The sequence below is a fragment of the Hesperophylax consimilis genome, chromosome 11 (assembly GCF_061612785.1).
Source record: "Hesperophylax consimilis isolate HC1 chromosome 11, BYU_Hcon_1.0, whole genome shotgun sequence".
Lineage (NCBI taxonomy): Eukaryota > Metazoa > Arthropoda > Insecta > Trichoptera > Limnephilidae > Hesperophylax > Hesperophylax consimilis.
In genome coordinates, this window is record NC_142846.1 from 8751936 (window position 1) to 8778333 (window position 26398).

The following is a 26398-nucleotide window of genomic DNA, read 5'->3' on the forward strand; positions in this document are numbered from 1 at the left end:
CACTTTATTGATGTAATTTTTCCAATTAATAAAATGAATCGGAAAAACACTTTAAAAACAATAGATTTTCAATTGATATTTGTTTTTTACGGTATATACGGAGTTCATTATTAAAAATGTTCAGTGAAGATGAAATGAATGTTTTGTTCACAAAAAATCATTCTTGCCAGTTATGCTTACGCGTGTCGTGAAATCGTTTTATTAAGTCTCTTCATTTACTTTGTATATTTTAGTAAACAAGCTAGGAAGGGATTAAAGTCATGGTAATACATTTGAGGATCGCGCTTTCAAAAAAGTCTGTATCATAGCTTTGTAACTAAAGTAATAGTGTTTGAAAGGGAGAGTACGAGAACAGTGTGCAATATAATTGTGAATAAGGAATACTTGGAGCAGGTGGATGAGTTTGTGTATTTAGGAAGTATGTTTACGAGAGATGGGAAGGCTAACAGAGATATTGAAAGAAGGGTAAATGCAGGTAATTCCGTTAATGGAGGACTGAACGCCGTTTTCGCTAACAAAAAAATGTCCACAGAAGCGAAGTTAGCAGTCCACAACGGAGTGCTGGTACCTACCTTGATGTATGGAAGTGAGGCATGGAACTGGCAAAGAAAGGATGAAAGTAGATTAAATGCTGTTGAAATGAGATCCCTGAGGCGTATGTGTGGTAAAACCATGTTTGATCGTGTGAGGAATGTGGAGATTCGCAAAGAGTGCAAGGCTGATGTATGCGTAATGATTAAGATTAAGAAAGGGACGCTTAGATGGTTTGGGCATGTAGAGCGAATGATCGAAGATAGGAGTGTAAGGAGAATATATTATGCAAATGCGAATGGTAGCAGAAGTAGGGGACGCCCGAGGAAGACATGGCACGATCGAGTGAATCAGATACTCGAGTCGGGCCATGTCAAGAGTCAGAATAATAGAAGAGTATGTATGAGACGATGTATGAATGTGAATGAGGCAAGAAGTGTGTGCCAAGACTGAGTTGTTTGGCGGTCCGTCCTCTCTGCCTACCCTTGCGGGGTAACTAAAATGCAAATAATTTTCTTATTATTTGATTGCACTTTATGACTTACTTGGTTTATACGAGTATAAAATGATAATGCGTTGTAATTATTAATAGAATTATAGACAAACCTCATTTATTGAGTCTAATCACCTTCAAAATACCAACTAGAACTACTCCATCGAAATTTATTTTTAATTGTAACACAAATACCAGGACCGAGTAATTGTGGTACTCGGTCGTACGTAGATTGCATTTACTTGGCAACACTTTTGCAGAAGTCGTAGATGTGTTCAACTGCAATGAATATAGTTACAAGAAGACCATAATAACATATCTTAGTAATAATAATAAAAAATAATATGTTTTTACTTTTGATTACCTCTTAATGCGTATAATATATATAAATACATTTATAAAAGTTACTTTCTATTTTAAAAAAAAAAACAATTCTTGGAATGTCAAGAACTTCAGGAATGTATTCTTTGAATGTTAAGAACTTAAATAATCTATTCTCCTACTTTGAAGGCAAAAAGGAACAAACCCCACTTCCATAGGATGTAATTTTCAAAAATGAGTATTGCTAATTTATTACCACTGAGCTACGTCGGCTTGGTAAGATATTTTCATTTTATATGGATATTTCAGGGGACTAATTATTGCTTATAATAATTTGTTATCCTTTGTGCTGTGCATAAAAACCTTGTCTTACAAAAATGAGTTAATCATTTAAAAATAATAATATAATTTAGACTTCAGATACAATCTTAATTTTTATCCATTATCAATTGAGAATTTAAATTTTATTTATTACACTTAAATATGAGATGAACAAAAAAATTAAATTAAAAATAAAAATTGAAAGTGTTGTCTATGGATGGTATTCATATGGCAATCTGTCACACTGTAAAGATATATACTTCAAGGCAGTTTCAAAAGTATAAAAACCGTACCGGTTGCATTTTTAATTATTTTCTATCGTACTCAACAATAATAATTATAATCTACTGAAATGATCGACATAAAATGAAACGTCAAAACAATATCTACGATGGATTTGACTTGCTCATATTTTCTACTCGTATGTATGTCAAATGCATAAAATATTCAACAACAGCGACAGCAGATAAAAAGCGGTTTACATAAAATGAGGTCTATATAAAATGCGGTCTTCATAGAAGGCGGTCTGTGGCAGGACATCGTCTGCCCAAGCCCACTAGTATACCTTTAAATATAATCAACCATACTCTTATTTCCCATACTTATTATGCAGGAGTAAAGGAATGATTTAATGATAATTATTTTTCGTAGCTATTTTTTGTCGATATACCAAAATTTGAAATTCTCTTTGAGCAGTCTTCCAGTAGGCAGCCTATATTTATAATAAATAGCTACCTAACTATAGTACTATTATTTTTGTCTGTTCGTGTTTACGTACATCTTCGGTAACTCTCCGTGGATCACCGGCGCAGAGAACACGTTTTCAACGCTCTTGTGTGTTTAATCCTTTTAAGTAGCTTCCTTTGCTTACAGATTGCTGAAAAGTGTTCAACATACGTGTTTTACGTAGCGCTTAGCTATTCATGTTACAAAATGTGCGTAGTTTTTATCGTTTATTAAATCAATTAGATTTGTAAAGTGAAGCAACTAACAAAAAAACTCCCAATGCTGTTGGATTGCAGTCAAGAGGCAAGGATCTAGTTTCAAGTTCCATTAGATCAGAAATTTATGGGACCCCTTCAACCAAGCTGTATTCCAAGGATAAAGAGATAATCTATAAGTTGTTTAAAATTTATGTTATTATTTCAGATGATTTGTATATATTTCGTTGTCTGAGCCAGTGGTACACAATCGGTGGGTTGCTAAACGATCCTAGATTCAAATTGTTCTTGTCAGTTTCGGCTCTTTTGGAAAATCACTTTGTCTGAGATGGTTTGTGCATGTGGAGCAGATGAGCGAGGAGGAGAGTGCCAGTATGTAACCCGGAAGGTAATATAAGCGGTGTTTGGGGACACACAATAGAGACATGGCTAGATCATTGCATTGGGTGGTTTAGTCGGGTTATGATAGGATAGAACTTTTAAAGAAGCATAAGACAATGTGTTGACTGAGGGTGAATGAGAACATCAGTTTTTTGGCAGAAGAGTCCAGAATAGCCAAAAAGAGATGAGAACATACATGAAGTTGTATGTGAAGCCAGGGAGAAAAGAAAAAATAAGACCCAAAAAGGGGCAAAAAAATGCAAGAGACAAGAAAAGCCCAGGCAAGCCAAGACAAGCCAAAAAAAGCCAAGTAAAGCCAAAAAAAGCGAGAAAAGCCAAGACGAGCCAATAAATGACAAGAAGGGGTGAGAAGACAGAATAAGAGCCTATGAGGGGCAACACTATGTAAGAAGAGTTAAAGTAAGATGCAAAAAAGCCAAGGCCAACCAAGACGAGCCAAGAAGAGTGTAGAAAAGCCAAGAAAAGACAAGAAGAGCCAAATAAAATAACTACGAAGATAAAAGAAGAGTCGTGCAGAACCAATAAGATCCAATAAGAAACAAAAAGAGATAAGAGGGACCAGCTAGAAGTATTAACAGCCAAAAATATCAAGATGATGCCAGAAGAGCCAAGAAAAGACAATCAGTGCCAAAAAGAGTCAGAAGGACCAAGAAGAACCTCAAGAGCCAAAGATAGGTAAGAAGAAGAAAGATTTGAAGAAAAAACAACGCTCAATCAGATCCATTCTTCCTGCTCATCCAAAATTCTAATATAGGATTCCATGTAAACCGGTCGATTGAACTCCAACCTCTTTCCCATCCCAGAGCACGTGTATCAGTGCCCTCTAGTGTACCGGTCTGGAGTACCGGAACAGGAGTGCTCTTGGCTAGAGTGGTACAATCGTATCGTATCATTAGCATTCACTTGGATGTTATTTCTTTAGAAAGAATTATTTTATTTCAATCACCTCAAAGCCTCAAATCTTAACCGTGCTTAAGTACATGTTGTGTCTTCAAAAATAAGTATTTTATTTCAATCACCTCAAAGCCCCAAACTTTAACTGTGCTTAGGTACATGTTCCGTCTTTAAAAATGAGTATTTTATTTCAATCACATCAAATCTTAACAGGGCTTTCCGCATTTTTCATTCTCTCGGAATGCCAATAAAAACGTATTGTTGTTTACAGCGTGTTTACCAGAGAAAATTTACAAAACATTTCAAAAGTCGCGGCGTGTCGAAAAGTGGAACTCAAGTCCGGAAATATGTCGGAATGTTTTTGTGTTGGGTGATGGATAGAGCTTGTTGGGAGAAATGTGACGATAGTTGAGATTGGCTACATTTTGCGCTTTATCGGAGGACTTGGATATGAAACCTAAAGTTTTATTATTTCCTGTTGAGATTCGCTAAAAATACTTCTGTAGTGTATTTATTTCAAAGTTAAAATTCGCAATCGGCAGCAATTTCTTACATATATAGTTAGTTGACACTTTAAGCACAATTTTTAATGCTTTGTTTACTTGTTAAAAAATTGAAAATAGTGAAAGAAAATTATATTACGTATACGATGGCTAAAAAAGGATATAGAGCATAATACCCTAAAAATAAATCAGTATACAAGCAACATAATTTTCTTTTAACTTTTTTTTGTAAATTTGTAAATTTTACAGGAAACTTGCTTCTATCTGCTTTATAAAAAATCTTTTCGGAGCAAAATGGTTCCATGTGTACTTCTATCTCGTTCCCTGGAACAACAAAGTTTCATCTGCCAATTGCGACAACTGAGATTTAAAAAAAAATTGTGAATATGCTGAACGTATTTTGATGGAATTGTCTTTACCTTTATGAATATTATATGGAAAATATGGCGTTTAGCCAAAACAATAATTAAATTAAACAGATTATAGAACCTTGTTGCACGGAGTATAGTGGTTTTTGGCTAAGCCTTATGGCAGAATACCATGTTTTTTTAAAGAAACATAAAGACAGTTCAATTAACTAAAGTTCTTCATATTTTATTACTCATTCAAACTTTGAAGCTCTATAGCTCAGATTCATGCCAACGGCAGATAAATCCTTGTTTCCCTAAAGTCCTAAGGGCTCGAACTGCTGTAAAATTATTCTGCTTGTCAGAAATCTTAAATGTTTGAAAATCAAAATACTGTTTTGATTTTTTGACGAACAATTTAATGTTGTTGATTTAAGTTTGAGTGAAAATGGCAAGTAGGAATTTAAAGTGGTTTATATTTTTAGGAAACAGAAGTTTTACATTTATTTAAGGAGTCACTGGAATGCCCCCAAACTTCTACCTGCACGTTTTTTTTTTTTAAATTTGAGAGGCGGGTATGGGTACCGCCGCCTCGGAACCATTTATTGGATAACCAACGCCCCTGCCATAGGTTACCGTAAGTGGTTTGCTACGTTTGGTGATTTAGCAGGAGTGCCCGAGTTCTTCGGGTGGGGTGTTTCAGGATGCGCCTGCCAATCAGCTCTATGGCGTAACAGATCGGGAAAGGCTGATTTTGGAAACCTTTTGATCTCTCCAGCCGGATTCTCTCGATCCATCACCTTGCACCGCAGTGGGAGAAATGGAAAATTCCCTCACTCCTGGACAAATTGATTCCCAGATTCCGACCCACCTCCCATACATTTTTCCTCCCAAAACATCCTCTCTAAAACGACACTGCACATGGCATTCACAAAGATGTCAAAGGACCTGAGTGATTTTTTGTCATCAGGGCCTGTGTGAAGCTAACGAAAATAGTATATTAAAGTATAAGTGGATAAACAGGTCTTTAAAACACCCGCGATTTTTCGAGCACGACGGCGTAGCCGAGTGCTCGAAATAAAGCAAGTGTTTTAAAGACCAGTTATCCACGAATACTTTACGCTATTTTTTTGGTAAATATTCGGAATCGCTGGACAAGGATTATATGAAATATTTTTAAATAAAACATTCTGATTTACCTTAATTACTATAAAAGGAATCTGACTGCATTTGGGATATTTTTAATTTTAGCATTTTAATTTTTAATTACGTAAATCGAAAATTCACTTTCGTTGTATGGGATGACAGCTGGAATGATTTCTGTTGATGACATTTTCTCTGGTAGTAGTAGCTAGAATACATACGAGTAGCTAGAATTTGAATCATTTCAGAATGCAAATTCTAGTTAGGTACTGTTTTGGCCAAACTCGAAATATAAAATATTTCTATGTTACTTAAAATCTTAAATTATTTATATTTAGGTATTATTATAATTATTGTTTTATTTAACCTAAACTATAGTAACCTAACCTATAATAACCAAACCTAAACTAACCTAACCTAAATCCTAACCTAACCTATATCCAAACCTTACCCAACACACCTAACTTAACCGATAATAATCCAACCTAACCTAACCTATAATAATCCAACCTTACCTACAATAATCCAACCTAACCTAACCTAACCTATATCCTAATAATAATCGAACCTAACCTATAATAATCGAACCTAACCTACAATAATCCAACCTAACCTAACCTAACCTATATCCTAATAACAATCCTACCTAACCTATAATAATCCAACCTAACCTAACCTAACCTATAATAATCCAACCTAACCTATATCCTAATAATAATCCAACCTAACCTAACCTAACCTATATCCTAATAATAATCCAACCTAACCTAACCTATATCCTAATAATAATCCAACCCAACCTATAATAATCGAACCTAACCTACAATAATCCAACCTAACCTAACCTATAATAATCCAACCTAACCTAACCTAACCTATATCCTAATAATAATCCTACCTAACCTATAATAATCGAACCTAACCTATTATAATCCAACCTAACCTATAATATCCAATCTATCCTAACCTAACCTAAATCCTAATAATAAACCAACCTAACCTATAATAACCTCACCTTTTTTTTAATTTTTCTATTTTATAAAACATACCTAAATATCTTTATTTTATTTTTCGAGTTTGGCTTAAATAGTACCTACCTAGTATTTGCACATGGTAAAAAATATAGCCACTCGTATCAGCAAATCAACAAAAGAAAATTTTATCAACAGAAATCATTCCAGCTGTCATCCCATACAACGAAAGTGAATTTTCGATTTACTCAATTAAAAATTAAAATGCTATAATTAAAAATATCCCAAATGCAGTCAGATTCCTTTTATAGTAATTAAGGTAAATCAGAAGGTTTTATTTAAAAATATTTCATATAATCCTTGTCCAGCGATTCCGAATATTCACCTTTTTTTTATTGGTACACTTTGAAAACATAAATACTGATATTATTATTAAAAATTTGGAAATAAGAACTATTAATGAATTCGTGATGTGACATCACAATATCTTGTTGTCATGGAAATTAAAAACACAAACATTAATTTGCAATCTGTCACATAAGATTAATAGTTGACATCACAGTTTTTACTAGTTATTGTGTGTTGTAAAATGAGTTCTAACATTCATAATTTAAATACCAAAGCAGAATCGCGGTTAATACCTGAAAAATCCAAAGACATTTATAAAAAAGAATATGAAAGGTTCATAACATGGATGGAGGAGCAAAACGTAGTAGATGAAGATGAACGAGTTGTGCTTGCTTACCTTCAGAAAATGTCGGAACAGTACAAAGCATCGACTATATGGGCCATACATTCGAAATTGCAATGTCTGTTGAGGATAAATAAAGGGGTTGATTTAAAATCATTTGTGAAAGTGCATGCATTCATGAAGGCAATTAGCAAGGATGACGTTGCTAAGAAGGCGTATGTATTCAAAGAAGATAATTTGCGGAAGTTTTTCACGGAAGCACCGGACATTACGTACTTATTTTTGAAGGTGGTAGCCATTTGCGGAATCTTTGGCTCTTGCAGAAGATGTGAATTGTGCGATTTACGCTTATATGATATCAAAGAAGAAGGAAGTGTATTGCTTATTACCATCCGACCATCTAAAACAGTGAAGGCTCGACGTTTTACTGTTGCCGACAGTGGTGCAATTAATTATGTGCGTTTGATGAAGCAATATTTATCATTGCGACCCCAAAATGTAAGTACAGACAGGGATTTCTTACGGTATGATAAGGGTAAGTACACCAATCAAGTGGTTGGTATTAACACATTTGGATCATGCCCCTTACAAATCGCACGCTATCTTAAATTAAACGATCCTGAGAAATATACAGGACATGCGTTTCGACGTACATCCGCTACCATTATGGCAAATAGTGGCATGACAATTGATCAAATCCAACGACAAGTAGGATGGAAATCGGCAGCTGTGGCGACTGGTTACGTGGAAGAGAGCATTAGCAATAAGAAAAATGTTTCAAACATTATTGGAACTGCCATTAATGGAAGTGCAGCCTCATTGACTTCCGAGAATACTATTAATTTGAACAGCATTTCCTCCGATTTAAAAAATGAAGGTATTAATATTTCAAATAATACGAACTGCTCTTTTCACATCCATTTAAATAATTAGAATGTAAACGATGTAAAAAAGAATTTAAACCTTGAATAAATTTTTTGAAACATTTGTAATGTTTTATTTGACGTTTAAAATATTCCTGTCAGATTTATAGTTAAAAGTTGACATTTAGACTTCACATTTTGTTGATTTGTTGATGTTGCCATGGTAACTTTAAAAAACGCGCGTTCCATAAAGTGCGATTAAAACATGCTAGAGCGTACTTTAAATGAGTAAAAAAGAGCACCAATAATAAAAAAAAATTATATGATCTTCCCCAGCAAAAAATGATACGTTCTGAATATAAAGCGTGATACGGACTTTCCTTGTGAAATAAAATTGAAATTGGAAAACATTATCCTTCTAACATCGACATTTTTTCGGATTCACTGCCCAAATTTAAAATTAGCATCATGTCAATATTATTATAAACTGCTCAATGCGCATTCATATACACACACTCACACACACACACACACACACACCCTTATACACTACACTCACATCACCCGGTAATAACTGAATATTCTTACAACACATGAGACATTACAAGGAAACATGTGATTGGTATTGTCACCTTGACATATTTAATATCTGTAAATAATTTCACACTATTACCAATGTACTGTTTGTTTCTGTAATATAACATACAAAAATAACTCTTTTTTGTTTTTCAATGAAGCAAATAATTTGGGGTGAGACATTAAAAATGTTAAATGAAAAATCACACTTTGTAGGTTTCGCTCGTCTCAAGCTTCATCGGGACTATAATATTAACTAATTACCTTTACATACAGTCACACACATATATATAGAAAATAAAATGACAGAAAGAGATAAATAGAGGAGAAGACATCTTATTGGTATTTTCTTATGTATGTTACATGTGTTTGTATGTAATAATTAGTTAATAATCATAATAATATATTCATGCAGTGGTACTGCAATGCAATACATTCCATATTTTAAAATAACAGACAAATAATAAGAATACATAGGTAGGTACAAATAAAAGCGGTATAGAAGTGAAAAATGTGTGCATGCAGCCGTTTATGGAGGATATTTTAACATTTCCTGTCTCCAGATGGTCATCAGGGGGGGGACTCCATCCAGATGGCCATCAGCGGGGACTCCATCCAGGCAACCATGGAAGTGATGATAGTGTTATTTGATTGGCGTAGTGTGCGCCATAAGCTTCTAATGTGGTCCCTCCAGGAACATTTCCGTAGCGCTGCAGTATCTCGGAAGGTGGAATAGTTGGAGATAAGCATTATTGTAAGCGACTTTTAGCTTATGCCATTGGGATGCAGTGTAATCTACCCACATTTCTGACGTATACAGCAAAGTGCAGAATGCGTTGAATAGTATCCTTTTGACGTTTGTACTGCAAAAATGAAAACTCATTGACAGCATACCTGTTCTAACGGATATCGCTCTTCTTTGCCTTTCCATATCCTCGATGTCTTTCAGGTCGTCTGTGATAATATGTACTAGGTATTTGACGCTACGACTAACATCGATGTTCCTTCCATCTAGCCATACTGAAGGCGTTAGCATGTTTTGGTTTTAGCATTTGAAAACCAAAACTATTAATTTGTACGTATTATTTACAAAGTTATGATTTTTTTTCAAAATCTTCACATATTTGGAGTAGTTTCATTAGAGCGCTAAGTAAAAGTGCTAGAAGAACTATATCATTTGCGTAATTAATATTGTTTACACATTTTCCTTGAACATGGCCACCTATCTTACTGTTATTAATGAAAATATTTCAACGAAAACAAGAAAAATGCGTTTTCTTCCCTCTTTCGTAACACAACGTGAATCTAATGGTTTTCAGTGCATGCAAGAGAAAAGAGATAAAACATTTTTTTATCATTTTTCATGCCTCTCAACAAATTCAGATTTATTTTTAACTCCAAAGTGATCTTTTGACAAAATTCAATTCAGAAAAAAAAATCGTCAAATATTCCTCAAAAGGGTATCTTATAGACGCACAAAAAGGTTACTAATTCACCGAAATTTTTAGATAAAATGTCTACAAAAGACTTCAAACGATGTTACGTTGAGTTTAAATAAAATAATTATAGGTAAGGTTCCCATGTCAATATTCCTGGGATATTGGATATTAGGGTGTCCCAGGATATATGGAAGAATTTTTTTTTCATGAATTTAAATATGCATACCCTTTTATTTTATTCCATGTGATCCCAATAACTCATATAATAAATATTATTTTGATTAAACACCGGCAACCCGTGCCGACTTGATGCCAAACATATGGTACAGAGTTAATATGGAAGGATTTTCAACTTTCATTTTTGTCGGATAAATAAAATTTAAAAATGAACAAATATTCAATTATGTAGTATTTTATATTTAAATGGTTTATTGTTTTAATTTTTCTTCATATTTTGTTTTTTACAGTCAGGATAAATCTTCCGGTGTTCCTGAACGCATCGTAACAAAAATTATTTTTGTTCCTCTTCGACCATGAGATTAAGCCATGAAAATCTTTCATTAACTTAACAGTTCTTTCAGCTGTATCATTCACTACCCTCAGCGGCGATACCTTCTTTCTGACTTCTTGATACGAAGCAATATTTTACCACATCCTAGGGAATTCGTTAAGAAAACTGGCATCTGTTTTCAGACGATCAAACAAATACTTGCTCTTGACTGAAATGAAGTCGTAAATATTTTTCTCTGAAACAAAAGTCACTAAATTATGATATGAATAAAAACCTCAATACAAACATAATTAAAACTACTTAATAAACTTACCATACAATTTACCATCAAGATCTTCCTTCGATGGGATATAACGTTTGTCGTGGGTTGATAAATTATTTTTTTTTTATATTTCGAGCATTTTTATTTTAGTTGTTTGATCCACAGCGTCGTCAAACAGCGATAAAATAGATCCTTCATCGGTCAAATACCATAACTGCTTACTTAACAGAAATAAAGCTGCCATTGAGATGTTTTCATCAATTTTTTCTTAAGCCTTCATCGATTTCAAAAAGCACAAGTCCTGGTAAGGTGCTTTAACTGCTATAATACATTGTAACCATGGATTGACATAGGATATTACTATGAACAGGCAAACGTCTAAAAGTGCCGCCTTATCCTTACCGGTAATTTTAAATTGCGCACAAATTAATGATATTTTCAAGGAATAAAGCGCCTTTGCTATCCATCGAGCACCTGGAGGCCGAATCTTAAATTTTCTTGCTGTATCTTCTCCTAAAACTATCAGACAGAGCGTTAAAAACTCTCAATAGTCATCTCCAAGTATTTTTGTTGTCAGTGCAGTATGGTAAAATTCAAGCAAATCATCGATTTCGGAAGCGGTTAGGTGCAATGTAAGATTTTCTCTGTAGCACTGAATTTTATCGGGTTCAAGATTTTTACAGTTATCTTGAAACTATTTGAAGAGTGTTATATCAGGGCTTGTAGTCACTGGACTGATTTTTTACTTCAAGCACAGCTTTTAATACCAACTATGGCTATATTTGGTATACATGGCTATGTATATTGACAGTTAAATTCACTTTCCGGATATTGTAGAACAAAACTTCAAGAACTTGTCCATTAGATGGCAGTTTAGAACCCGATATTTGGTGTTTTACGACTCCTATTAAAAATATACTCTTTTTAGAAGTGCGTAAATCTAACAACATCTTGCCTGAACGAGTGATTTTCGTTTACTAACACAATAGCAAGTTACTACAAGCTCATCAACACGTTTTCTCGCTGGCGTCTTAATGTACAAGTACCGACATCTTTCGATCCAAGTCGGCACGGGTTGCAGTTGTCCAAAGTAAACGAATTTTTTTTAAAAGTGTTTTGTCATTATTAAAACAAAATTAGAGGGTATGCGTTCAAATATAACAAGTTTTATTTTTTTGGGACACCCTATTGGATATGCACCAAAAATATGCTGCCCTCGTTTTTTTTTAAAAGGAAACTAATTTTGTTAACTGAAAAATTATTGGCAATACAAGGAGCTGACAGGGTTTTTCAATCGTGCACAAAACGAGCACCAAAAAAATATTGCCTTATCATAATATCAATCAATTTTATGAGTTCTTCAACAAATACAAAATTACTTTCTGGCGTCAATTTATTTATATACAAATAAAAAACTTTGTGTAAACCACTATTTTATCCAAAAGATCGACATGTTAAAATATATTATGTTTATCCTGACGAATAAGTGGTTTATTAAGCCCTCACCATTCCAATTTCTACCTAGCTCTTTAAGTATTTAAGATAATATCAATGTAATGCCGAAACGTTAGTTTTATTAAATTATCTAGATGGAAAAAAATCACAATCAATACGTTACACGCATGAAAAATTAACAGTGTATCTTTGAAAGCAAGTAATTGATTTGTCGAGATATTTTTTTTTCTCTATTTCAAACGAGTCTTAGGACGGGTTGTTTCGGAGAATTTGAACAATTCATCAAATTTCAACGTTCATTTCCGGGTTCTGTGAAAGTCCTGTTCAAGTTCTGTTATTATATCATTATAGGCTAGTTGCTAGACAAAACTGAAATTAAAACAGAACTTGAAAAAATCTTTCACAGAAGTGGAAAATGAACGTTGAAATTTGATGAATTGTTCAAATTCTCCGAAACAACCCGTCCTAACATTCTACCATTCGTATTTACATATTTCCCTTTCAAACCACCTTTGAACGCTTGCTAAGCGTCCTTACTATCCTTTTAAATAAATGGTGGTGTACATAAAGTATATTATTTTATAAGTAATCATTAAAGACATTATTAACTACACTTAAACGAAAATTTGAAGCAGAAAAATCGGAAAAAGATTCGGACGCAATTAGGATTCAATTTCTAGATGCGACCTAATCTTTATCTAATTTGTCGATTCATTTTTTTTTGTTTGAGAGTCGCTTATATTCCAAAAATAAAAAAACTAGATTATAAGTGGTACACTGTTTTAATGAAAATACATATTAATTATTAATTGTATTTACTTTTTATCATTTTACATTTTGAAGTTTATTCGTTGCATGACAAGTTAATAAAATGCCTTTGGTAATGCCACAAAAGGGAAAATTTATCGATAAAATCTATGAGCCAATTAATAAAATGGGTGCCATAAACAAACCAAAGGAAGGCATGTTTTGCACGGGTGTTTTTTCAACGCTCGGTGAAGGGTGGATTGAGAAAAGGGTTCATCGAGATAACTTTACTTTCAACAATACAATTTATGTTATACACGTGTGTTACAAAATAAGTGTGTGCATGTGAACGAGCCCCTTACCTCAACCCTTTCCAGGATTACAGGTAAGTGGTATAGACTTACATTTTTTTACGAGAATTAAATGCTGCTTACACTACCTGCGTTGGTGAGTTTTGTATGCTTGTTGATTCATTAAAATTGTTGGTAAATTTATAAAGATGGCTTTTTAGGTGTGATTAATTAATTTGAATACTCGTTCTTGATTAAAAACCTAACCTTGAATTGCTATTCAGCTTTATTATTAATGTATCATTTATGGATCCAACCCCAAATTTAATTTATACACATATTTTTAAAAAAATAATGTCTTTACTCGCATGGTATTGGGGAGAAATTTGTGTATTTAATATCAAAATTATAAGTACGAGTATGCCATGAACGATAAATTATATGCAATTACATAAAATATTAACAGAAACCTATATAAAAGTGAGATATGCAAGTACATGCAAAACTTTAAGCAGATATAGGTTAGATTAGTATTGATAGAAAATATATGGGAACTTTCTTGTACCTATATTCAGTGCAGTTAAATAGTTCAGCTACTTCTGCGCATATGTTAATAACTTCATGTAATCTAGGTCAAGTGAGTGTTTGAAATGCTCAGTTCTGGTATTGTTACATTTAAATATAATTTTGTAGGTAGGCTCTTGTAGGTATATGAAATTCAATGAGGTTGAGTAAATCCGGGCTGTCTAGTCTATACCAGCATTTTCAAATGAAGTCGAATGTAATCCTTCGATCTGAGAGTTTTAATAAATTTAATTCTTAAATATTGAAGACAATATTAGTGATTTCTAAACGAAAATCTGAAACAGAAAAATCAGAAAAGGAAACGGTCACATCTGGGACTCGAACCCAGGACCCTTGTCTTTCCGGGACAGTGCTCTACCAAATGCTCTTCTCTGTTTAGAGCACTGTCCCGGAAAGACAAGGGTCCTGGGTTCGAGTCCCAGATGTGACCGTTTCCTTTTCTTTTTTTTCTTTTTTTTTTATAGTGAATACCTCACAAGAGTCCCAACTGCTCCCGTCTGGAGCCAGTGAGACTATGGCATACCCAATTGGGTGATGTTGTGAGGCTGAAGGTAAGTGGGGAAGGGAAAGAGGAAGGTGGGGAAGTACCTGGCTATTCAGATCTAGTCACTAAACACGGCTAAAGCCATTTGGAGCAACGTTTCAATTCTGAATGGTGGTCTTACACCAGGGCGATACTGGTAGTATCTTCCACTCTGGAACGTGCCGCAAATATACTATATATTATTTTAATTAATTAATTGTGAAATAACACAAATTAATCAAATAAAATTTATTTGCGCACGCCGGGTTCGAACCCGCGACCTTCGGAATGGCAGTCCAATGCGTTACCACTGGACTGTGCCTATTTTTTCTGTTTCAGATTTTCGTTTAGAAATCACTAATATTGTACCAAATGCTCTACTCTGTTTAGAGCACTGTCCCGGAAAGACAAGGGTCCTGGGTTCGAGTCCCAGATGTGACCGTTTCCTTTTCTGATTTTTCTGTTTCAGATTTTTGTTTAGAAATCACTAATATTGTCTTCAATATTTAAATATTACAATTTGAGGTTTTACTCAATAAAGTTATTCCGAAAAATAAATTTAATTCTTTCATAAAATATAATAGCTTATGATTTCAATGGGAATACCAAGTTTAAAAGTGTCTGATGAATTTTTTCGATTGAATCTGAATATGTTTTGAAATGGGGGACCAGATCGTAGAGTTATTTTCGATATGACTTCGAACTAAAGAAGTATTTCAAATTTGCAAGGTTGAAATATGCCTAAAGCCTTTGGAATTCCGCAGTTTTTTCCCTTATTCTTACTGTACAAAGAATTTTCCCAATGGTCACTTTTCTGTTTTCCATCTATCCTTAAACAAAAGATCAAATCAATCGGTTGCTTCGTTGCGTCGTGAAAGAATAACAAATAAACACACTTTCGCATTTATAATATTTCTTAAGATTCGGATTTTCGTTAGAAACAGAGACGCAAATGGCAAAGACATAATAAACATAAGGAACATGACATTATATTTAATGAAATTATATTTTATTTTGTTTTGCTTGATCCTTTGTGATCCTTGGAGATTTAAACAGTGATTCGTTGTTTATTATATGTAATATTGTTTATATTACATCTTAAGATTTTCTAGGTAGATACCAGATCATCATTTCTGTTGACCAACCCAAAACAAACATTATCGTATCACGTGGTTGGTTTCAGCAACCCGCACGTGTTTTAGTATTATTATTTATAACCCTCAATTGGACGGTAATATTGAAAATATGAATTCTTATTTGGTCTATAACTTGGTTTGAAAGAGAAGACGAGGTTCGTAATAGATGTGGACACAGTGATAATTACAACAGAAATTTTGATATTTTAGAAGACCTATGAAAAATTTCAATTCTTTTTTATTTCCACACACTTTTAATAAGTGGAAGTAGTTAACGTGGGTTTAAAGTGATCCCCGCTTTAGTTATGTTCATTATAATCTGTAACTATCATGTTGACTTAAGTGATTGCTTTTGGTTAAGAAAGATATTTTCTGTTAGGATGTCATTGTTTGTATCAATGTACAAGTACAGTGTGATTGTGCAACTCTCTCCCACATTCCTCAGATCTCATTTATCTCACTTGTAGAAATATCCTCCTCCTCCTCTGACTCCTCGAAACCAATTTCGAAACACCTTGCTCATGTTCACAAACTTTCTTCCGATCCATGGTTATAAAAATTCAAAAAACTCGTTGGGGCACTTGTATGTCGAGATACCACTGTATCTTATATTTGACATGAAATTTAAAAGTTCTCATTTCATTGCGATATTTTGAATTCTATATTCACAAATACAAAACGTCACACTTTTTTCCATTTTTGTGGAAGTGAATGACATAAAACAAACCGCCAAGACAAAACAAGAATTGAGTATTGCTTTGTTCTTCGTCTACAATGTTAGAGGCGAACGAAAAAATGCTGTTGGTCAAAAAGGATGTGGAAGAAAACAATACGAAAGAAAACATGGAACATGAATTTTTGGCGAATTATTATTATTGTTTTGTTCTACATCCTGATATGAAACAAATAAATACAATTCTTATTTTATTTTTAAATTTAAAATTAGAACAGATATTTTAAACTTTTTAAGATGTAAGTGTTTTTTTTTACTGGATATATAAAAAATCTAAAATATGTAAAAGTACGTTTCTTTAACTCTTGACAGGCCAAGATGCCAAACAAAACGTGTGTAACCAAGTAGGTTTTCCGACGACCCCATGCATTTTCTATCTTATTGGCTTTTAAACTATAGAAATCCCAATCATTCAGTCAATTATTGCTGGTAATAATAATAATAATTATTATAGATGGATGACTTGTGTAGCGCCGTTTTTGTGCAAAATCACCTCAAGGGCGCTTATGTATTTGCGCAGAAAAACGTAAAATACTAAAATGATATGTAAAGTATTTAAGCTAATATAAGGAAGATAGTAATTTTGGGTACTACCTACTCCCCCACTTGGCTGCAGGTGGTTAAAAATGATTTATAGAACAAACCGATATTCAGCTAGCGATGTGTAATCTGATTAATTCAGACACTTCAGGACCCTCTTCTTTTCCTTTGTGTTTTTCTTCCTACTTCCCCCATTTCAAAATATGTCACTTTTGTGATGCATGACTTCGTGTGTCATTTTATTCTGATATTGAGTAGAGTGTGATCTTCGTGTACACATACAATGAGGTATAAATCTCTTCGCAATAATTCTTAATCTCTTTCAATAAGAAGCCTGTAGGAATTAATGTGAAGAGACATTGCCCATATTAAAATGTAAACACTCAATTATTTGATTGTTATATATACTATAAGATTGTTGAATATTCGAACACAAGACAAGAATGCAATCAATTATTTCATTCATTTTTCATTTGGATTCCCGAATTATTTTTCTTTTATTTATTTTCTGTAATCAAAAATGTTGAAACTCGCAATAAAAACCCGATTACCTTATACAATAGTTGTAATATAGTATCAGCTTATACAATACGGACACAACAAAATTTAATTCAACAAGACGTGGGATAACTTTTGTGGAAAAATTATATTTGTGGTAATAAGTTTGGAAAATTATGTAGATTTATATTTATAATGGTTGGAAAATAATAGGTCAAAAGGTTTTATAAACCAGGGTAAATTAGGTTCCCTTTATTAATGAATCTATAATGATAGAAAATACACAACAGTGTGTATCTAAAATAAAGCTACATTTCTCAAAATACTCCAAAATTGAATATCTCCAGTGAATATTTGGGTATTTCAGGGTTAGAACTCTTGCCGGATTATCATTCCAATTAACCCTAAGTAAAGTTATCCCAAAAGGGCCTGCTTGGTGCTTACCTTTGACCATCCATTCTGTCTCACGTGTCATGGACAAAGTTTCCTCCCTTACCCTTAAGAAAGGTTCCAGAGATCCGAACAAGACATGCGGGTTTCCTTCAAGAGAAAGGGAAAATAAAAAAGAAACACACAAAGTGTAAAAGAACTGAAACTATCCTATTTTCTCCTCTTTAAACGAGATTTAATTTTTAAGGCTTTTTCTTATATTTTCAGAGGGGTATTTTCTTTGTGGTATAAATTGTTACCATTTTATACCGGAAAGTCTGTGTTTTTAGATTAAACTTATGATATGGGGGCTCTAAAAAAATGACGGCGTTCTTTACTTTTAGTATCCTCAGAAAATATAACGTAGTTTATGGTTAGCTACAGAATGAAAAGTTTAGTACCTGGAAGAAGAATATGCTCGTATTTTGGAATTTTGTAAAATAAAAACACTCATTGAATTTTCAACAAGTTTATCACAATTCGTTGAATGAAGAATCAAGTAATGTATTTTAAAGGAAATTAAAAAATAGATATATAAATAGATATACTCAACTAAATATGAATTTTTGCAGGTTTTTTGTGAATATTTGTTGTAAAGTTAGTTCCTATTCACGAATCTATGAATCGATAATCATTTTTTAGAGATAAAAAGATAAATCTTTTGCACAAATTTTTTTATACGGTTTTGGGTTTAAATCCACGGGCTCTGCTGCTTTACTTTCAATAAATGTCTCATCAAGGATGTCTCGTTCTGTCTGACATCAATAAAAATAATATTTAAAGCGCCCTTTATTAAATTGTTCTTCGCTAAACAAAATATTGCGGGTTTAAATCATTGTTTTCGAAAAGTTTTATTTTTTGTAATATGATCCCGGTTCAAGTTTTGATTCTACCTAACTTTCATTGTTAATTGATTGTCTAGTTCTAAGTAAAAGCCTAGATACTAAACAACGTCTCAGATAATGAGTGTTCAACAAGGTCATACAATGAAACTCTATGTGTTTTTCAAAATGGTATTCCATTAGTTGCCCAAAATGAAGGTTTAATCATTTTCTCGTAAACGTTCTTGCTCAATTACTTAATCTTAGAAAAACCCAAACTAATACGCTCTTGCGACAGGAATAGCTTATATAGAGAAAAATCGATGGCCAAAAGCGTTTGCCGCCCTTAATTGGATTCTAACCTTAAATTCTCAATGGATAGGGCAAGGGTGAAAATTTGGTTCCAAAAAGAAATGAAAAAGTTTCTAACAAGGGCCGACCTTTTATCCAGATTGTGGGCAATTTTCTCAAGAAAATAAAATATCCACCATCTGTCAACCTGCAGGAATAAAGTTTTCAAGATAAAACTCATCAATTCTACCGCCGCCACCCCTTGCGTCCCCCTTCCGTCGGGCCTGTATGCATAACTTAAACAGCCCCTAAAAAGACATTAGCCTTTTTGGGTTAAACACTTCTCATACTTTAACATTTTTACCTTCTCAACTTCTCTGTTACAAGAATAATTTATTATTAAGTACAAGCTGTTGTGAAAAAATATTAATATACCAATTAAATCATAAACGTGGAGTTGTGTAGGTACTTGGTGACCAGAAAATAATTCAATGAATTACATTCATTCGGAAATAATTCAATGAATTAGATTCATTTGGAAATAATTCCTAATTTTTTAAAGTACATGGTTATAATTACATATTTTATGTTGCGTTAAAGAGGAGTCCATCTGACAAGGGTTCGTGGTTACATATTAACCCTTTGAAGACATTTGGCGAGACGAAAGACAATTTGGAATGAAGATGAGGTAAGAAAATGGTGCGTAAGAATCGTGTTCTTCAAATCTAGTAACTTGTAAAGTTATAATCAAATAATAATAAACTTATAATCTAGTAACTTATTAACAAAATAAAGTTATAAAGCAATATTTCGATAGGGGTTTCTTACATATCTGAAATTAAGAGTGTATATAGTATTACCAATTTTTATAATAAAAATTATTCAATTCAATGTACCTGCGCGTTCAACACGCTTTTATGTCCTGTTCAGGGTGGTTTAATTTAAAACGAACTCTAAGCAGAATTCTCGCCTGAACAGACTATGCAATAATTACAATAGCGTATTATCCAAGATGGATATTTTCAGCTGCGAACTTACCAAATACAAGAGGTCCTAAAATAATATTTCTTTTATGGTTTGTGAATAATGTTCTGTCTTCATTATTTATATTTCTACTATGTTTTGATTCATATCTAAAACCTCTCTCCAAGGCTATAAATGTTTTATTTGTAAATTTTTCGTTTTATATAATCTTTTGTTTTGTATAAATTTTTGAATGCATATTCCTTTTTAACAAATTTAATTTACTTATTACTTACTTATTCCTTCTTATGCTGTCTCATAAGAGGTAAAGTCACAAGGAGGAAATCCATAATTGGTTTTATTTTGGCTATTTAATACTTCTGTACAAGCGGAAATAAATGTAAACCTCCTATTTCTTGAAAATTAATAAATAAATAATGCACAATTTGTTCAACTACCCGCTTTACGTAAAATATTGTTATCAGTGACTATTTTTATCAACTCATTCTTGTTTGAAATTAAAAATTCGTTTGAATTGAAGTGTTATTTTGGAAATTTGAACTGATAGTGTGAAGAATTCCGACTGCCCCGTGATCTTTCACGGGCCTGTATTTGGTTTTAAAATAATAAAGGTTTTACCGCTGTTGAACATGGAACACAATGTATTTAAAAATAGTCCATTGTTTCAACTAGTTTATCCAAGCATGAATTAACAAAATATAATTTTTCAACCGAGAAATAACCTTTAAACTAAGATAGGGGATGGCAGGCAGCTACCCTTACCTTTCCCTTCCCTATGACAAGATAATTTCCAAGAACAGCCTGAGCATTATTAGTAACCATATACCCTCGATCTTATGCCTGTGTTATCTTGTGTCAATGTTTATTGTACCCGCAGGTCTTCCAGCTAACATAAACACAGATTAATAATTAATTGAATGATTCGTGTAAGAATCACTCAGACGTATTATTATTCCCCGTGCTGAAGGAAATTCGTTCGAGAAACTTTGTATTTTACTTTCTTAGCTTTCGAGTGGAGTAACTTTATTTACGATGGTATTAGCTAAAACATGCTTCATCAAATCATTCTAGAAATGACGGATAATAAATCTCAAGTTGAAGCAAAAAAAATAGTTAATTGATTACATTTTTGGTCGTTTAATAGAGAGAAGGGAACAGTTGATACACTACTACAGTAACAAATTGTAGGTAGCTACTCACCAATTTTAATAGTCTCGGGTAGTGCAGTGAGCTGGCCAAAAAGCACGACCAGCAAGAGTGGAATAGACCACGTGGCCATCATGAGCAGTGCTTGAGGTCACACGTGCGATGGACCTCTCAAGAGACCATATCCCTTTTTAAGATTTACGGACTATCCACTAACACATTGCTGACATCTGAAAGAGAAACAAATACATTAGTAAAAAACATGTAAAAAACTTAAAATGTTTATACATAGTGAAATCTACTTCGTTGCCCAGGTTTCAAATATAATTTTTTGTTATAGATGTAGGTAGTACTTTTCCTCTTTGAACGTCAATGTTTAAAATTTTGCTGTGATTGGTGGGAAAAAGGGATGCGGTGGTTTTTCAATATCTTTTATAGACAGTGAGCTGTCTCTTGTTTTGAAAGTGTGCAAATTTCATCGATCTCAAAATAAAACTGAATCGAAGATATACAGTCTCTCGTATCTATGATGAAGAAAATATGTTTGAAAAATTTGTTACTTAATTTATGTCTATCTTAAAGTCATGGTGTATGAAAGAAAGAGTACGAAAAGAGAGTGAAATATATTTGCGAATCATGACCACTTGGAGCAGATGAATGAGTTTGTGTATTTGGGAAGAATGTTTATAAGAGATAAGGAGACTAACAGAGATATTGAAATAATCGACATTTTCCGCTTACTGTGATGGTAGTAGGAGATTTTGAAATACTGTCAAGTTTTTCGTAACCTGAGAATATGTGTCTTTCTTTGCAAAAAAAAGGTGAATGCAGGTAACTCCATGGAGAAAAAATGTCCAAAAAGGCGAAGCTAGCAGTCCACAATGGAGTGCTGATGTATGGTAGTGAGAGTGAAGAATGAGTTAATGATGAATGTAAGTAAGTCTAATGTAATGGTGTTTGAAAGAGACAGTACGAAAACAGTGTGCTATATAGCTGTGAATGAGGAATACTCGGAGCAGGTGGATGAGTTTGTGTATTTAGGAAGTATGTTTACGAAAGTTGGGAAGGCTGCCAGAGAAATTGAAAGAAGGGTAAATGCAGGCAACTCCATCAAAAGAGGACTGAACGCAGTTGGCGCTAGCAAAAAATTGTCCAAAGGAGCGAAGTTAGCAGTCCACAGTGGAGTTTTGGTACCTACCCTGATTTATGGAAGTGAGGCATGGAACTGGCAGCGAAAGGATGAAAGTAGACTGAATGCTATAGAAATTAAATTTCTGAGGCGTATGTGTGGTAAAACCATGTACGATCGTTTGAGAAATGTGAAGATCCGCAAAGAATGCAAGCTGATGTAAGCATGATGAGTAAGATTTAGAGAGATACGCTCAAATGGTTTGGACGAATCTCAAACGGAAGAAGTCGGGAACGCACGAGGAAGATCAAATAAGCCAGAGTCAGGCCATGTCAAGGGTACATAAGAGACGATGTATGAATTTGAATGAGGCAAGGAGTGTGTGTATTTGGCGGTTTGTCCTTTCTGCCAACCCTTAAGTGGAAACGGCTTGATCTTTAGTCAGGTAGTTAGTGAAAGATACTCTCAGTATAGCACTGGTGTAAGACCATAATTCAAAATTAAAAATTTTCTTAAAATTACTTTGGCCGTGTTTGGAGTACAGATCTGAATAGCCAGGTACTTTTCCACCTTCCTACTCACCTTCCCCTCCCTTCTACCTTCAGCTTCACAATATACCCTAATTGGGGTTGGCAAAGTCTCACTGGTTCGATTTGTTATTATAGTTCGATTTTAATATTATTAATTTACAATGGTAAATTATTTATTATATATTGCAGAGAAAATGCAATTAACGCAAAAAATAGCTACATGAAAGCGATTTTGAAATGGGGACGTTGCAACAATGCTTGAATTGAATAATTATTTTTTTTTTTTAATTCTCTAATGTTGAAAAAAATCTTTAAAAAAATAAAGAGAAGGGCACAAGTAGGTAAATTAGCACTAGGAAAACATTGGTAATTATTAAGATATACCTCTCTTCGTTCGTGTGGAGAAAATTGGATAAGTTTTCTGAGCGTGAAAAATGTGCAATAGGGTGGCCCATATTTTTTTTTCGAATTTTCAACAAGACTCTTATTTGATTGACTTAAATTAAATTTACATTTAATAATGTATTCCAATAAAGCTTTCATAAAGAAGTCACCTAAAATGCCTTTACAATTATTTTTACCCATCTCATTACTTAAAAGTTATTATGTGTGACTTTTCATAGCAGCTGGCGATAACAAATTTGATCAGATCAGATAAACTCGGTTGGTAAAAATCTGAAAAGTGTTCACAAAATTACTCTTTGACAACTTTTGAAGTGTTTCGGCCTCAGATAGCAGATAATAATCAGAAGATTTAAAAATGAGGTCATAAGCCAAATTATTGTAATCATTTTTTGCAATCTTTGAACGAAAGTATGTTTTTAAACGCTTCATTTTGTTGACCGCCCACCCTAATGTACATATACAAGCCAAACGGATTTATAGTTCCTGAGGATTACGGGTGTAAGTTAATCGCACATCCCACTCACATTATTCAACCGTAACTCCTCCAATAACAAAGCCTGATTGTTTGTTCACGGAAAGGAAGACCATTAAGATAAATAATTAATTATCTTGAACAACATAGGCTTCCTTGCAACGAGGCTATTTTTCGTTATTTTTAAGGTTGTATACAAGTCAAAAGAAGCTGCTATGTACATAAAATGTGTTGGATTTACTTGCTTAAGGAAATGAACTCATGGAGCTTCTGTTAGGTTACATGATAGTTACAATTTGGGGGGTCGGGTTTTGGTTCTGCCGTACGGGAATAATTAATTGGAAAACCAACACATCTGACATAGCTCACCCTAAGCAGTTCGCTACGTTTGGTGATCAAGCAGGGGTGCCCGGGTTCACCGGGTGAGGTGTGTTCAGGATGTACCTGCCCATTAGCTGTGCGGCGTGCCAGATCGGGAGGGATAGATTCATACATTCGTCACTCCTTGGCACATTGATCCCTAGATTCCTACCCACCCATCACACCAGTTTTTCCTTAACATAACTTCTCCTTTTTTTCCTTACAAACAACCTCCGAACAGCATCCCCAAAGATGACATAGTTATTGAGGGAAATTATTTTCCTCAGGGCTTCTTAGTAGGGTTAATGTAAAATAAAATGCAAAATAGATTTTTTTTTGGCTGAAGATGAGGTTATATTTTCATCTGCCGGCGTAAAGGTGTTTCAAAGATCATGGCGTTTCTTAATATTTTTTAAGCACAAGAAATTAAATTAATTTCACATTAATGGAACGCAAATTTTTGAGGTGTATTAATTTTAGGCTTGGAATTCCTTTAGAAACAATAGATTATGATTTCTTATTACATTCATTGAAATTGCTTAAGTTAAGTGATAGAAGAAAAATTTTTGATCTTATATTTTTATACAAAATTACAAATTATCAGTTGGATAGCCCTGACATATTAATGTTGATTCAATTTCATGTACCTACCATTAGGTCAAGGTCCTCTAGTATGTTTTATTGTGACAATTATACCACAGTCTCAGGATATAATTCAGTTATAAATACATTGCACACACTTGGGCACTTTAATGCTAAAATCGCAGATACTTTTAATATTTTTCCCCTTGTAAAGTATAAAGTTGCACTAATAACACATTTTAACGCCACTTATTTTAATGAGGTCACAGGATATTGTCATTGCTTCTTTCTTTACTGTTATTTTATTTGTTATGTTTTAACTAAATTTAATTCTTTAATTTTTCTCATCAAAATTTAATACTGCACTATGTATATGTAAGAAAATAAAATAAAAACTTTGTATGTAAATGGCACTTGTGCCGTAAATTCTAAATAAATAAATAAACTTACCGTTCTTGGCACGTGTTCGATTTTTCATAAATTTTTTTCTTTCCAAAAACTTTCAAAATTCAAATTTATGAATATATAGGGTTTTCCAATAAGAGATGTTATTTTATAAAGTATAAATTTTTTTTTTTTATTTATTTTGTATAAATTAACACACCCTTGCCACAAACTACACATCACTTCTTATCACTTATCACTTTTTTATCACTTATTTTATTTTATTATGTATATAAATTAAAAATGACAGCTTCAAAAGTAACATCTACCGAAATGGCGGGCTATTCAAAATAACACCTCTTATTGGAAAACCCTATACTTGAGCATGCCAGCGTAAATAGTATACCAAGATAGATTTATCGAACAAGTTTTTTTTTTAAATTTTATTTGACTATAAACAAATAACTTTTTTTAGAGAGTTTTTTATAAATATATTGGGAATACTGCCCAAGAGTCCCATCTGCTCCCAACCGTCTTGAGCCAGTCAGACTACGGCATTCCAAATAAGGGTGTGTTGTGAGGGCGTGGATAAAAGAAGACGGGGAGTTACAAATCCGCTCCACCATAGAGGCTACTGTCAATGAACGTACATATACATATATATACCCATCTATTTTTTTCGATGCGAATTTTGAAAAACAAATTAGATTAGAAACGTTGATGAATTTAGCTTAAGTATTTTTAAAGAGCCATGTTGATCTCATTTGTGAGGCCCAAATTACAGCAAACCTCATTTAGGGATGGGAAAAACTTCAAGTGGCAGAGTATTGCAGGTAGGAAACCACTCACTTGTCTCTCTCAATTTGAAGTTGGCTTAAGATAATGGTCTTAAAAATTGGTGGAGGTATTCATCAACTCACAGATTCTGAAAGTAACATTATTTACTAAGCCAAAACCATCAATAACGACCTGTATTTCATGGAAGACTTTATTAAGGTAATGGTTTAATAAAAATTGCAAACAAAAAAAACATGCAAAATAATCACGCATTGAGTTGTGGACGCCCAATGAAGACATGGCCAGAAAAAAGAGAACAAATATTATATTGGAGGAGGTGCCCAAAAGACACCGTTAGAAGTGTTAAAAACA

General features: G+C 33.4%; 1 protein-coding gene across 1 annotated transcript in view; it reads right to left on the minus strand.

Annotated features, from left to right (window-relative positions):
• LOC149419752 (glutamate receptor ionotropic, kainate 1-like) overlaps positions 1-26398 on the minus strand; it is a 494564-nt gene that overhangs the window by 139113 nt on the left and 329053 nt on the right. The window contains exon 3 of the mRNA XM_089637538.1: positions 21442-21617. Coding sequence (XP_089493664.1) covers positions 21442-21523 — 82 coding nt within the window. The 5' untranslated portion in view covers positions 21524-21617. The remainder of the gene's footprint in view (positions 1-21441; positions 21618-26398) is intronic.